General features: G+C 38.4%; 1 protein-coding gene and 1 long non-coding RNA gene across 2 annotated transcripts in view; one reads left to right on the forward strand and one right to left on the reverse strand.

Moving 5' to 3' along the window:
• The window catches only part of LOC138738402 (cell surface A33 antigen-like), a 35,674-nt gene that overhangs the window by 13,064 nt on the left and 8,566 nt on the right, over positions 1-14,044 (forward strand). Inside the window, exons 3-6 of the mRNA XM_069888514.1 lie at positions 4,748-4,961; positions 9,559-9,723; positions 11,012-11,128; positions 13,045-13,174. Of these exons, the coding sequence (XP_069744615.1) occupies positions 4,748-4,961; positions 9,559-9,723; positions 11,012-11,128; positions 13,045-13,174 (626 nt within the window). The remainder of the gene's footprint in view (positions 1-4,747; positions 4,962-9,558; positions 9,724-11,011; positions 11,129-13,044; positions 13,175-14,044) is intronic.
• Positions 1-14,044, reverse strand: part of LOC138738403 (uncharacterized) — a 30,506-nt gene that overhangs the window by 10,219 nt on the left and 6,243 nt on the right. Inside the window, exons 2-3 of the long non-coding RNA XR_011341532.1 lie at positions 10,498-10,798; positions 4,386-4,575 (exon numbers count right to left, since the gene is read on the reverse strand). This is a non-coding gene — a long non-coding RNA (uncharacterized lncRNA). The remainder of the gene's footprint in view (positions 1-4,385; positions 4,576-10,497; positions 10,799-14,044) is intronic.

Raw genomic sequence — 14,044 nt, forward strand, 5'->3', positions numbered from 1 at the left:
TGGCTAGGAGAGGGGGAGTTGTTTCTTGCATCTAATTGGTCCTTTTTTTCTGAGCCTAGTTCATGCAGAGCAATGAGTACAAATACAAGGTTAGTTTGGCAGACATAAGAAGCAATGACACCATCCTGCTGTACCATACTTGATCTCTGCTATACTAAGATAAGGAAAGCTTGTCATTCTTTCCCAAGTCTGCATCTTGGTAATTTAGATCACGTGATGGTGCTCCTTCTGCCTGCATGCAGAGAGAGTCTTAAAAAAAGAGGATCCAGAGATCAGGACAGCCATAAGGTGGTCACGGGAGACTAAAAACTGTGCCAGGACTGCCTTGGGTCAGTGGATTTGATGGTGTTCAAGAACTCAGCTGAGGATTTGAGTGATTGCATCAGGACCATCATGGACTTTTATCAAAGCAGCTATGGATGTGTCCCCACCAAATTGCTCAGGGATTTCCCCAACCAGAAAATCTAGTTGAACAATGAAATCTGGAACCTGCTGAGAACCAGATTTAAGCCCAGAGATCCAGACACTATACACAAGGAGTAGGTTTGACCTATGGAAAGCCATCTTCCAGGCAAAGTGGAGAATCCAGATGAGAATGGAAGCAACAAAGGATGCCTAATATCTGCAGCAGGACCTAAATGATGCAGCCTGCTCCAAACCTATGTCTGGTGCAATAGGAGACATCAAAGCTCAACTTTCAGGTGAGCTCAAGAAACTTTGGCCACTGCCTGATGATCCTCTACAGTCAGTATCCAAGGATGATATGTGGGCAGCCTTCAGGAGAGTGAGTACAAGGAAAACATCCAGTGAAGGTGGAGTACCCAGCCAAGTACTGAAAACCTGTGTTGGCCATTCATAGATATCATCACACCTCTCTAACAGGGTATAATACCCATCAACTCAAACAGACCTCAAGCGTACTGGTGCCCAAGAGTGTGGTAATCTGCCTAAATGACTGACTAGTGGATTTTGAGAGGCTGGAGTTAAAGTATATCAGCTCCTGTCTGAATGGCGACATGAATCAATTCCAATTTCCATACTGCAGCACAGGTCTTCAGCAGAAACCTTCTCACTGGCTACACAAAACCCTGGAACACCTGGAGAGCAAACATACATCATGACTAAGTTTGCATTCAATGCCATCATCCCTCAAAACTAATCAGCACACTCCATGACTTGGCCTCAATTCCCAATGTGAATTGGATCCAGGATTTCCTTCCCTCGAAACCCCAAGCATTGAGGATTGGCAAGAACATCTCCTCCACAATCTCTTATCAGCCCCAGAGCATCACAGAACTGCATATTTAGCCCCCTGCTCTACTTGCTTTACACCTATGACTGCATGGCTTGGCCTGACAACCACACCATTTACAAATTTGCTGACAATCCCACAGTAGTGGCTTGTATAAAAAGGGGCAACGAGTCAGCATACAGACGGGAGATTGAAAACTTGGTTGAATGGTGTACTAACAACAACCTTGCACTCTGTCACCAAACTAAGGATCTTATTGTAGATTTCAGGAAGAAAAAAAAAGAGGTGTGTGATCTAGTGATCATGGGGGGCTCAGGTGAAGAAGGTGAGCAAATTGAAATTCTTGGGAGTCACTATCTCAGAGGACCTTTCCTGGACCCAACACACCAATGGTATTGTGAAGAAAGCACATTAGCACCTCTATTTCCTCAGCAACTTGTGGAAGTTCAGTATGACATTGTTAACCTTGGCCAATATTTGCAGATGTGCAGTGAAAAGTGTCCTGACTGTCTAGATTAACGCCTGGCTATGGGGGCACCAATACTCTGAGCAGAATGCACTGCAGAAGTTAGTGGACACAGCCCAGTACATCACAGACAAAACACTCCCCAACATTGAGATCATCTACATAGAACGTTGCTGTCAGAGAATTGTAGCAATTATTGATCCACACCACCCAGGACATTCTCTTATCACTGCTACCATCAGGAAAGAGGTACATCTTCTTAAGACTTGTACCACCAGGTTTAGGAACTGTTGATAGCCCTCTACAATGAGACTCCAAAACTAGCCTTTTAAGGATTTTGCACGGAATTTATTATTGAATTTTTTTTCTGCATTGCAGTTCACATTTCTTTCTTTGTTTACATTTCTCTCTTTTGTATAGGTCCAGGTATCTTTCTTTTTGAGTACAGTTTACAGTTACTGATGAGTAGAAATTCAGCCTGGTTCATAGGAAAAAGAATCTTGAGATTTAAATCAGAATCAGGATTTATTGTCATGAACAAGTCATGAAATTCAGTGTTTTGTGGCAGCATCACAGTGGAAACATTCATAAAATAACCATTTTACGACATTACTACAAAAAAAATAAAAATAACAATAATAGGGCACGAAAAGTCAGGCCATGTCTGTGCTTCATTGATCATTCAGGAATCTGATGGCAATGAGGAAGAAGCTGTCCTTGTGCCGCTGAGTGCTTGTCTTTAGGTTCCTGAACCTTTTCCCCTATGGTAGCAGAGTGAAGAGGGCATGGCCTGGGTGGTGGGAGTCTTTGAAGATAGATGTCCTCAATGGAGTGAAGTCTGGAGCCTGTGATGTCTCAGGCCTCGAGTTTATTCTTGACCTGAGAGTTGGTGCCTCCATACCAGACAGTGATGCAACAAGACAGAATGCTCTTTATGGTATATCTGTAGATGTTTACGAGAGTCTTCTGTGATAATACTGAATCTCCTCAGACACCTCACAAAGCATAGCTGCTGATGGGCCTTCTTTGTGATTGCATTAACATGGAGGCTCCAGGACAGATCTTCAGAGATGTTCACCCAGGAATTTGAAATTCTTGACCCTCTCCACTACTGAGCCTTTGATGAGGACTGGGTCATGTTCCCCGGTCTTCCTCCTGAAGTCCACAATCATCTCCTTGGTTTTGCTGACTTTGAGCATAAGGTTGTTGTTGTTGTTACACCATTCGACGAGCAGATCTATCTCCCTCCTGTACACTTCCTCATTGCTGTTCGTGATTCTACCGACAACTGTGGTGTCATCGGAAAACTTGTAGATGGCATTGGATTTGTGCCTGGCCACACAGTCGTGGATGTGTAGTGAATAGAGCATTGGGCTAAGTATGAATGTGTTGTCATGTATGTACTGACAATAAATCTGAACTTTGAACCTTAAATCTGCCTCCCTGCAATCATACTGAACTTTACAATTCATTTAACAAGTTATGAATTCTAATCAAAGCACCAAGAGATTCCATTTTTAATCCATACTTTATTTTGTTGGTTTGCATCTTTAGAAATTCAACATGTAATAAAAGCTAAATGCTGGAAACATTCAGCAAATGTTTCAGGTCAAAGAAACTTTAACAGAATGTTGTGATGAAGGATCTTTGAATTGTTAATTTTTGTTCCTGTTGTTACATATACTGCCTGATTTCCACCTTTTTTGTTTTAACTTCGGATTTCCAGCATCTGCAGTTTTCTCTTGATTTTTGTTAACTTTCAACATGTGTATGTGTGTATGTATATATTTGTTATTTTTATGCTAATCTTGAAATATTGAGTTAAAGAAATCAAAAGGCTGTTGAAACAGTTCAACAGTTTTGTCTCCATAATGTCGTAATAGAACATTTAAACATGTGACTTGTATAATTGACCTCTGTCAATTGCAGAGGATATGTTCCAATATCAATGTTATCATAAGTTGAAGATTGTATTTAATGATGAATGAGATTTTAAGCAGAAAAGGTGACAGGACATGAGCAGCACATTTTTATGCCACTATATATGTCTCTTTCCAATGGCCTCAGCCAACCATGGCTCATAACTAACATCAGACATCTATGATCCATTTCTCAGATTTTGTAAAAGATTTATTTGTCTTCATAATGCATTAATGCTTTAAAGCATGAACAACTCCATTATCACCAACTTTAATAAATCCTCACATCAATTGCTTCTAGTCATCATGGATTTTCCAAATGGAATTTATTTTGTGTTCCAAAGATGTGTTTTTAAAAAAAATCTCCCAACTGTAGAGACATGAGCTGAATTGCACTCACTTTAGCTACTCGTGTTGGCCCCACTATTTTCCTGCATCACGTGAATCTCAGAGTCCAATATACTTTGAGGCTGGTTTGGTGCAGGCATCTCATGAATTAGGGGAGTTCTTAAATGCTAAGCAAGATTTTGGGTCCACTTCCAGAAAATGCCGATGGCATTTTTACAGGCCACAGTTGTGTTTTAAACCGTTTTTATGATATTCAAAAACATTAAAAAATAAGCAATTCAAATAGATATTCAATTCAAATATAATTACTTGGAAATTAAAATAATATTTAACATTAATTAAATGACTAAAAGTTAATTAAAATATAAGTGTAAATTAAATAATAAAGCTACCTTATTACCTGGACTTTAAAAATCAGGATTGGTTTGCTTCTTCTGCTAATGTCTCCTGGCTGCAGGTTGGGAGGGTGGGGTGTGAAGGGCATCCTTCCCTAAGCTTGGGAGATTTGTACTGGTCCCAACACTGAATCTGGCAGTAGAGTGGATGGTCAAATACTAGAACACGATGTGACTATAAATCCAGACAAATTTCTGTAATAGAATAATATGTGATTTTTAGGATTGCATACTTGCACATCAGAGAGAATTGAAAAGATATTTAAAAGAGAAACACTCCCTTAAAGTCTGAGAGTAGTAAGCATGTGCTACTGTAGGAATTGTAAGCAGAACCCTGATTGTCAATCATACTTTTTTTTTTAAAAAGATCGATGTAATTCAATACTTCTACGATGGAATTTACAGCATTGGAAATTTGTACAAGGACAGAGCAAATTTTACAGGAAATGTTAATGACAATGACTGTTCAATCACAATTAAGAAGACCCAAATGACTGATAGTGGAACTTACGTGATTGAAGTTAAAACACCTTTTGACCTGCAAGGTGATCGGAAACAAACAATTGAAGTGATTGTATTGGGTAAGGTAATTTAATAAGACTTCAATTCAGATTACAGGTTGCTTGGAAGTAATGTAACATTTCTACCTTTCATTTAAAATGTTATGCTCTTTGAATTTTGTTTTAAATGATGCATCAAGATTATAATCTGAAACATTGCTTGCCATGTCATTGAATTCCTCGACATATTTCTTGAATGCCACTCTGTGTATTTTAGCTTGGAATAAGATCTTTAAATTCAGAATGAGGATCATTAATGTGGGACAATTTTTATGAGATGCCAGTTTGTGTCCTTGAGAGTAGCTAAACAACAGATTTGAAATATCTCCAGTTTGACACTGCCTGTTCTAACAGCTCAAACCTCCCTGTATCACTGAACCATAACAGTACAAGACCACCAAAGATCTGTCTGCACTGTTGATATTTTTTGCAGAACTGGCAAACTGAATATTTTCTATTTATTTTCTTTTATCTTTTTCTGTTTAACTTTTTTTTTAAATTCTTTGGAGCATCTTGCAAGTTAATTATATTTAAATTGTTAGTGTGCTTAAAGAACCTGGGAAGTTGCAACAAATAAGACTTTCTGTATGTTGTACATATGTACATGACAATAAACTCAATCGAGCTTTCCTTATTATAAACTGTGGCAACAACACAAACTTGGGCAACCTTCCAGAAGCAGAATTTTCAAATATGGTCACAAAGTTTCAAATGTTTTCTGAGATCAGTGCTCTTTTCAAAGTCCATGTTGTCACAGTCTGTGGATTCTTAGTGAGTTGTTGGTTTCTCAACTAACTTCCCCCTTGTGGTTATTTTGTATTATGATAATTCTGAGACCTGACATAAAAATGGGTGCTGCTTGCAATTGTTATATTACTACAAGATGACACTAGATCCTGTATCTTTTCTCGCTGTAAACTCTATATTTGGGTGTTGTATGTATATTCCTAGGCAACGAATCTGTTGCATAATGCTGTTCGCAATTACTTAATTTGAATTTTCAGAGAGAGAGCACTGCAACAGGCCTTTCCAGCCCATGAGCCTGCGCTTCCTAAGTTCTCATGCCAATTAACCGTCTAACCCTGCTCATCTTCGAAATGTGGGAGGAAACCGGAGCACCCGGAGGAAACCCACGTGGACAAAGGGGTAACATACAAACGTTACAGACAGTGCCAGATTCGAACTTGAGTTGCTGGCTCTGTAACATTGTGCTAACCATGCTGCCTTGGTTGTTCCTGGTACATGTATTTCATGCAATTTATATCCATAAATTGTTCTTGAACCAAGAGGTAATGAAGAGTCAGTGGCATTGGTAGATCCAGATTCTCCTGTGGGCTGTTCTATGATAAGTATGGCCAATTACGTTAACCTGGTCTCACATCAATTCCCACTTGAATTGTGGATTCATATTATTTCTGGATTAGTGGTCTAACACTCGAACCAGTAATTTAACAACTATACTCCCATCACTCTTTTGTCAAGCCATATGCAGTGCAAACTTTTTCTAGTTGTAAAGTCATTAATGGCACAAGGAAGATTTGAAAAGTATATATAATATAATTATCTTGATGATGTAATTAATGTGTTACTGGATACTTTTGGTCTTCAAATGTTTGTGTTTTTAGGAGTCTGGTAGTTGTGAGGAATATTTTATATGTTTAAAAATATGAATGAAATATATATCATTTTCATAACTTTTTCCTCTTTGCCAAACCAATAGGCTTTACTTTCAAATCATGGTTGTTTTAAAATGTAGAGCAATAACAACGTGCAATATGCACAGTAAAATGTTGTCTTCTTGTCAATTCCTTCACATACAAATTCTGAACAGTGTAAAAATATGGAAATTGTGCACAAATCTCCATTGCAACTTCTACAATAGCAAGGACATAACATTTGTAAATATTTGCAAATAATCATACCCTGTCTTTGGCATCAGCAGATTCAATATCTGCAACTTCACCAGCCTTTCAAAACTCCAAGAAGTGTGTGTATTTCTCCACTTGTTCATCACCATTTTTGCCTCCATCATTGAGCCATTTTGGCTGGCTTGATCATAGTCAAAGCCTTCAATCCCTTTTTTTTGGTGTCTCTCTCTCAATTTGATACCTACTTCCTGACCAAGTGTATCCAAGTTTTCACAAAAATGTTAAAATTTAATGCAATAACTTGGGACATTTCATGATAAAGGTATAAATGCAACCTGGTACATATGGTTCCACAGAAAATTTACATCAATTCCCCTGATCCTCATGAACACCATATAAATGTCTGTATAATACTGGATAAATACTGTCACATGTGAGGGGAAAAGCACACTAATGGGAAACACAGCAGATCAGCATTGCCTGGAGTTTGTGCGAGAAATGAGGAAAGTGCAGGACAGGTACATACCAAAAGGAAAGAAATTGGTGAATGGAAAAATGAGACAAATGTAGTTGACAAAAGAAGTTAAAACAAAGGATGCAAAAATTAGAGGGAAGATAGAGGACTGGGAAACTTAAAAGACAACTAAAAAGTTGATTAGGAAGGAAAAGAAGAAGTATGAAAGGAGGCTAGCAAATAATAGAGGATACTAAAAGCATTTTTAAATATATAAAAAGAGTGACCAAAGTAGACATAGAAGGAGAAATTATAACAAGAGACAAGGATAAGGCAGAGGAACTGAATGAATATTTTGGATCAGTCTTCATAGTGGAAGACATTAGTAGTATACCAGACTCTCTGGGAGGAAAAGTGAGTGCAGTCAAGATCATGAGAGAGAAGGTACTTGGGAAGCTAAATGGTCTAAGGGATTGCCTAAAGTGGTATGTGGGTGGAAAGAAAAAGTTTGAAAACCACTGTTTTAATCATTCCAAATTGATTCGTTATGTGCACAGTTTCATAACTCCAAAGGGGTCCAAAGGACCAATGACAATTTTTCTCAAGCAAAATATTTCAGTAATAATTGGGTCTAGAGCAGTGATTCTCAACATCCCACCTTAAGCAATCACTTACTAATCACAGAACACTTATGGCATAGGGATTACTTAAAGTGGTATGAGTGAGTGGAAAGTAAAAGGTTGGGAACCACTAGTCTAAGGGTAGACAAGTCTGTCAGACCCAGATGAAATGGCTCCTCAGGTTCTGAAGGAGGTAGCTGTAGAAATTGTGGAGGCATTGGTAATGATCTTCCAGGAATCATTAGGTTCTGGCATGGTTTTGATGGACTAGAATATGACCAATATCTCTCTGCTGTTTAAGAAGGTAGCGAGGGAGCAGAAAGGAAATTATGGGTCTATGAGCCTGACATCAGTGGTTGGGAAGATGTTGGGAGTTGATTGTCAAGGGTGAGTCTGCAAAATACCTGGAGGTGCATGAAAAGATAGCCCAAGTCAGCATGGTTTCTTTAAAGGAAAATTATGCCCGACAAACCTATTGGAATTTTTTTGAAGAGATCACAAGTAGGAGAGACAGGGGAGATGCAGTGGATGTTGTGTATTTGGACTTTCAAAAGGCCTTCAACAAGGTGCTACACATGAGGCTGTTTAACAAGATAAGACCCCATGGAATTACAGGAAGAATACGAACATGGCTAGTGCATTGGCTGATCAGCAGGAAACACAGAGTAGGAATAAACTGAGTTCAGCAAGGATTGATGTTGGAGCCACATCCTTTTAAGTTGTATGCAAGTTATTTGGATTATGGAATAGATGGCTTTGTGGCTAAATTTGCAGATGATGCCAAAATAGGTGGTAGAGCAGGAGGTGTTGAGGATACTGCAGAGAGACTCGAATAGGAGAATGGGCAAAGAGGTGGCAGATGAAATACAACGTTGGAAAATATACGGACATGCACTTTGTTTGAAGAAATAGATGGACAGACTATTATTTTGACGGGGAGAAAATTCAAAATTCCGACGTGCAAAGTTACTTTGGTTATTCTCCAAGTTGGTTCTGTGGTGAAGAAGGCAAATGTAATATTGGCATTCTTTTCTAGAGGAATAGTGTACAAGAGGAAGGATGTAAGGTTGAGACTATAAAGCACTGGTGAGACCTCACTTGGAATACTGTGTACAGTTTTGGGCACTTTAAGACAAGATGTGTTGGTGTTGGAGAGGGTTCAGATATTTACAAGAATGATACCGGAAATGAAAGGGTGAGCATATGAGAAATGAATGTTGGCTCTTGGATTGTACTCGTTGGAGTACAGAAGGATGAGGGGGGACCTCAGAGGCATTTGGAATGCTGAAAGGCCTGGATTGTTTCCCATGGGAGGGGAAGTCTAGGACAAGAGTGCACAACTTCAAGATAAAAGGGTGTTAATTTAAAATAGACACGGAAAAAATTATTTTGTAGAGGGTCGGGAGCCTGTGGAACTTGCTACCGCAGGCTGCTGTGGAAGTAAGGGCATTGGGTACATTTAAGGCAGAGATTGACAGGTGTTTGATTACTCGAAGCATTAAGGTTCACAGGGAGTGGGGCTGAGTGAGAATGGATCAGCTCATGATTAGAATGGCTAAGCAGACTCAATGGGCTAATGGGACTACTTCTGCTCCTATATTTTGTATTATTACCATTGTCATGGCCTAACTGCTCCAAAAAGGAAAATGAAAGGAGTCTATTAATTTCATTTGCAGTCCCTCCATCACCACCAGTTTGTAAAATTGAGGGAAAATCTGAAATTGGTCAAACTGTTAAACTGACCTGTCACTCCGAGGAAGGATCACCAGCGCCAGTTTACACCTGGCAGAGTTACAACAGTCAGAATCAGCCAAGATCATTGCCTCCAATGTCCACTCAGGGTGAGTAGCACTTGTAAACATTCATCAAAATCTGGATATGTTTTGATATACTGAAAAATGTTCAAATGTAGCTTCCCTTCTTAAGCAGGTGATTTCATTTCAACTGTTGCATAATGAGAATAATCCTACCTAGTTATGAGCAATATGGGCCACAGTAAATAAAATAACTTAAATTTTGTTGCATTGGACTTTACTGAATTGATGGATGATTTGATTTCCATTACTTAAATTTCAATTATTACAACTTGGCTGAAAAAGTGGTTTGGATTTTTTCAAAAAGTTTATTTTTGTGTTTGCCTCAAAGAAAATTGCTGGAGGTACTCATCAGCTCAAGCAGCATCTGTTTGGGGTGGAGGTGGGGGGGTGGGTGGGTGGGAAGAATTGTCAACATTTTTGGGTCAAGATCCTGCATTTGGATGAAAAGGGAAGATGAGTGTATGAAGCAGAGTGAGAAAGGGGCCCGAGATGGGTGGAGGATGATAGGGGAGGAGAGAGGTGGAATTAAGAGACAGGTTGGTGAGTGGTTAGTGGAAACAAAGAGAAAGAACAGATGGGTCCAGGTTGGGGAAGGTGTTGGATGTTTCTAAGTAGGGATACAAAGAGTGCCCGTGCTGGAATCCAATAAAGAAAGTAATAAAGGGGAGAAATGAAGGGCAGATCAAACCAGATATTCCTCTCCAGCCACCTATCACCCATTTTTATTTCCCTCCCCTCCTAGTTACAACCACCTTCTACCCACTTTCTTTACCCCTCTTTGGCCCACCTATCACTTACTGGTTGATGTCACCCTCCCTTGTTCTTCTTAGACTGGCAATCTTCCATCTGCATTCTCAGTCTTGATTGCCGGTCTCCATTAGAAACGTTGACAATTCCTTTCCACTCATAGATGCTTCTCAACTGCTGAGTTCCTCCAGCAATTTGTTCTTTGCTCCAGATTGCAGCATCTGCAGTCGTTGTGTGTTTTTTTTTTGTTAAATAATGGCAGTCCTTGCAGATACCACGACTTGCGCGTCTTGTGTCCATAGCTTGATTTTTAAACATCGAGGGCTAGAATTCCACTTGATGCCAAATGTAACTAAAAGTTGCAAAAAAATTGATTTTTTTTACTTAATTTCTGCTAGCACCCATGAACTTGCAAAAATATACCATGAACTTGCAAAAATCAGACAGTGAGTTAGAATATTCTTAAAAGAAATAATGCTGGGATTTCTGTAAGACCAGCAAATTATGACAAATTGATGGAGAAAACTTGTCTAACATATTCCATATTTACTACTTCATTCCTCAGAAAAAGATGATTTAGTATTAAAAAATATTTCAGTCACAACTTCTGGCTTCTTCATCTGCACCTCAACAAATAAAATCAGAGCATCAACCTGCAACATAACCTTAGCAGTCATGCCTCGTAAGTACCTGACTGGAGAAAATCTGTTTAATTTTATTTATTGTATGATTGTCTCAAACATTTTGTAACAAGGTTGAGTAGAGCATATCTACTTAACAGTTTTATTTCTAATACCTATATGGCTTAAACAATTGGGCTGAATAGAATTATAGGTATTTATAGGTCAAGGGGCAGTCATTCAGCGATGGAATTTTTATAGGCCCAGTTCCCAGCTCTCTGCCCATAGGCTCTTGGAAATATGTTCAAACAGGATATGATGTCACACAACCATTGATCATGAGTAGGCGGGGCAGTATCTCTTTCACCTCTCTTTGGCAGGGCTCTTCACACCAAAAGAGAGGCGAAAGAGATAGCACGACTCTGAACCGGAGACAAAGAAGCATCATTTCCTCCCATTGTACCAAAGAGGGCCATCAAAAGTTTTGGTACTAAATCTATATTAAAAATTGTAGACACTGTGTGGAAATCCTCTGTCCAATATTGTTCTAGACGAGGACAAGTCCAGAACATATGAATTAATGACATTTCTCCACTCTTGCACCTGTCACAACAGGGACTCATATCAGAGTAAAAGCGAGACAATTTAACCTTAGACATTTGTACTTTATGTACCACCTTAAGTTGTAATAAACAATGACGTGCACATAACAAAGAGCTATTACCAACAAGAATTATGTCCCAATCTATATCTGATAGAGTCAAATTTAAATAGTGTTCCCAAGCATTTTTAATTTAAACCAGTGAAGTCAGTTTTAAACACAATTCATTATTCAGTTAATAATTCAGATACAAAATTTCAGACATTGTGGGGATCATTTATGACTCACATTCTTATTTTATAATTTCACTTCAATGATATTGAATTGTTTGACTTGTGTCTTTTCCATTTTCTTTTTCCCCTTCATTTCGCTTTCACTGCTAATCATATACAGCATCTAGCAATGCTATTAGTGAGGGGCACTGAGTTTTTGTTTTGTTTCTTTTTTTCTTTTTCTATCTTCCTTTTTTAAACTATTAATTCCTTTTTAAAAAATATTATCTAGATTACAAATTATGTTTTACAATTTACATTTGTTTTTGATATACTGATTGTTTTATTAATTGTGTAACTATTCATATAATTTCACTGTATTTGTTATTATAAGCTCTTTATTAAATCAATAAAAATATTTTAAAAGAAATGTCATGAAGGTTTCCACCTCCTCCATCCTTGTATGCAGCAAATTGCTGACAATTCCACTTTTAATCCTTCCCCCAGTTAACAATTAATTTGTATCTCTTCTTCCTGGATATGGACATCTTTACTAATGAAAATAGACCATTCTTATTCATTCTGCTGTGACATCTCAATTGCTTACATTTTCCTTAGACTTCCAAATAATCCTGGCCGAGCCAAACTATCTTCAGAAATTGTCCCCTTAGCCACCATGTCTTGCTACCTTAAGAAATCTGTGGATTTTCACTCCCAAGATCTCTCTGATCTTCCACATTTATAGTTTATTGTTAATTTCCTTCTCCCTGTTGACCATACTGCTGCTTTTGATATCACGTTCAAACTATTTAATCAAGGCTTATATTTAAGGTTATTAATATAAATTATTGATCATATACAACACAAAACCAAGGAGCACAATACTGAGCCCTGCAGAATCCCATGCACATAATCCTTTGGTCACCATTATTTCCCATCAATATTTTCCACTAGCTTTCCTTAAACCATTTTCCAATGCAACTTTCCTTGCATCCATTCAGATTTTACTTTCTTGATGCTTAACTGCAATCCCCCACTGACTCTCCTTGGTCCTTCCTTAACAAAAAAAAAATCATGTTGGCCAATCTTTCCTTGACAGGCCTTCACTTTCGCTCAAGTGTATTTATTTAACAATGTTTGCCAACATTCTATTTCTAATTTTTAGCATCGATGAACATTGGATTTTATGGTGGAATTATTGGGGGTGCAGTAGGTGTCCTTATTATCCTTGGCATCATTGTTTACTGTTGTTGTTGCCGTGACGATGAAAAAAGGCCTGAAGATTATGAAATGGAGTAAGTAAAATTGAATGGTAATACCCTTTGTACTTAAAATGAGCATCATGGAATTTTTAAACATCTGCCTAGACACTTGGATGGCAGAGCTGTGATGTACGACTTTGGATTGCTAATCTGACACTACTTCCTCTGAACTGGTGTGAAGTTTTGGATGCCTGGATTGATTCTGATAGGCCACAGCTGTTAATCTGTGACAAGCCTTGCTCCTCAGCACAGTCAGGTGTTCAAATTACATTCAAAAACTCTGCAATTTGGAACTTGATCACTTTTAGCAGTCACATTTCTTGATCAAAATCTAAATATTCCAATTGCAAAAAATAGTGTGCGAGCACAAGTACTTTCTTTCATCTTAGTTGGATGTACATGCTAGGTGGCCAGTTAAGATTCCCCTATAATTCACCTTGGGGACTCCATCAAGCAGTTCATCAGAAACATCCTTGGAACAGTGAAAGGCAGATGCAGCTTCTCCGCACAAGGAGGCATAAAATGTATTTCCAATGATTACAAGGATTGATCAGATTAAATGGTTAGAAGCTTTTATGCTGAAATCTCTTGATGTACTTTAACCAACATTTCCAGACTTTGAGATGCACTTTATTCTGGACAAGTGTGAGGTGTTATACTTTGGAAGGTGATATTGTGGCTTCATTTGGTTAGGCTGCACTTAGAATTCTGGTCACCACATTACAGAAAAGCTGTAGAGCTTTTGGAAAGAGTGAAGAGGTTTATCAGGATGTTGGCTGAATGAGAGGGTATTGGACAAACTTGGGTTATTTTCTCTGGAGCATTGGAGGCTGGGATATGATTCAAGATTCCTTTATTGTTCTGTAATAGTATAGAATCTGTAACATTGCTTGCTGTAAGGAA

Source organism: Narcine bancroftii, chromosome 7 (assembly GCF_036971445.1).
Source record: "Narcine bancroftii isolate sNarBan1 chromosome 7, sNarBan1.hap1, whole genome shotgun sequence".
Taxonomy (NCBI): domain Eukaryota; kingdom Metazoa; phylum Chordata; class Chondrichthyes; order Torpediniformes; family Narcinidae; genus Narcine; species Narcine bancroftii.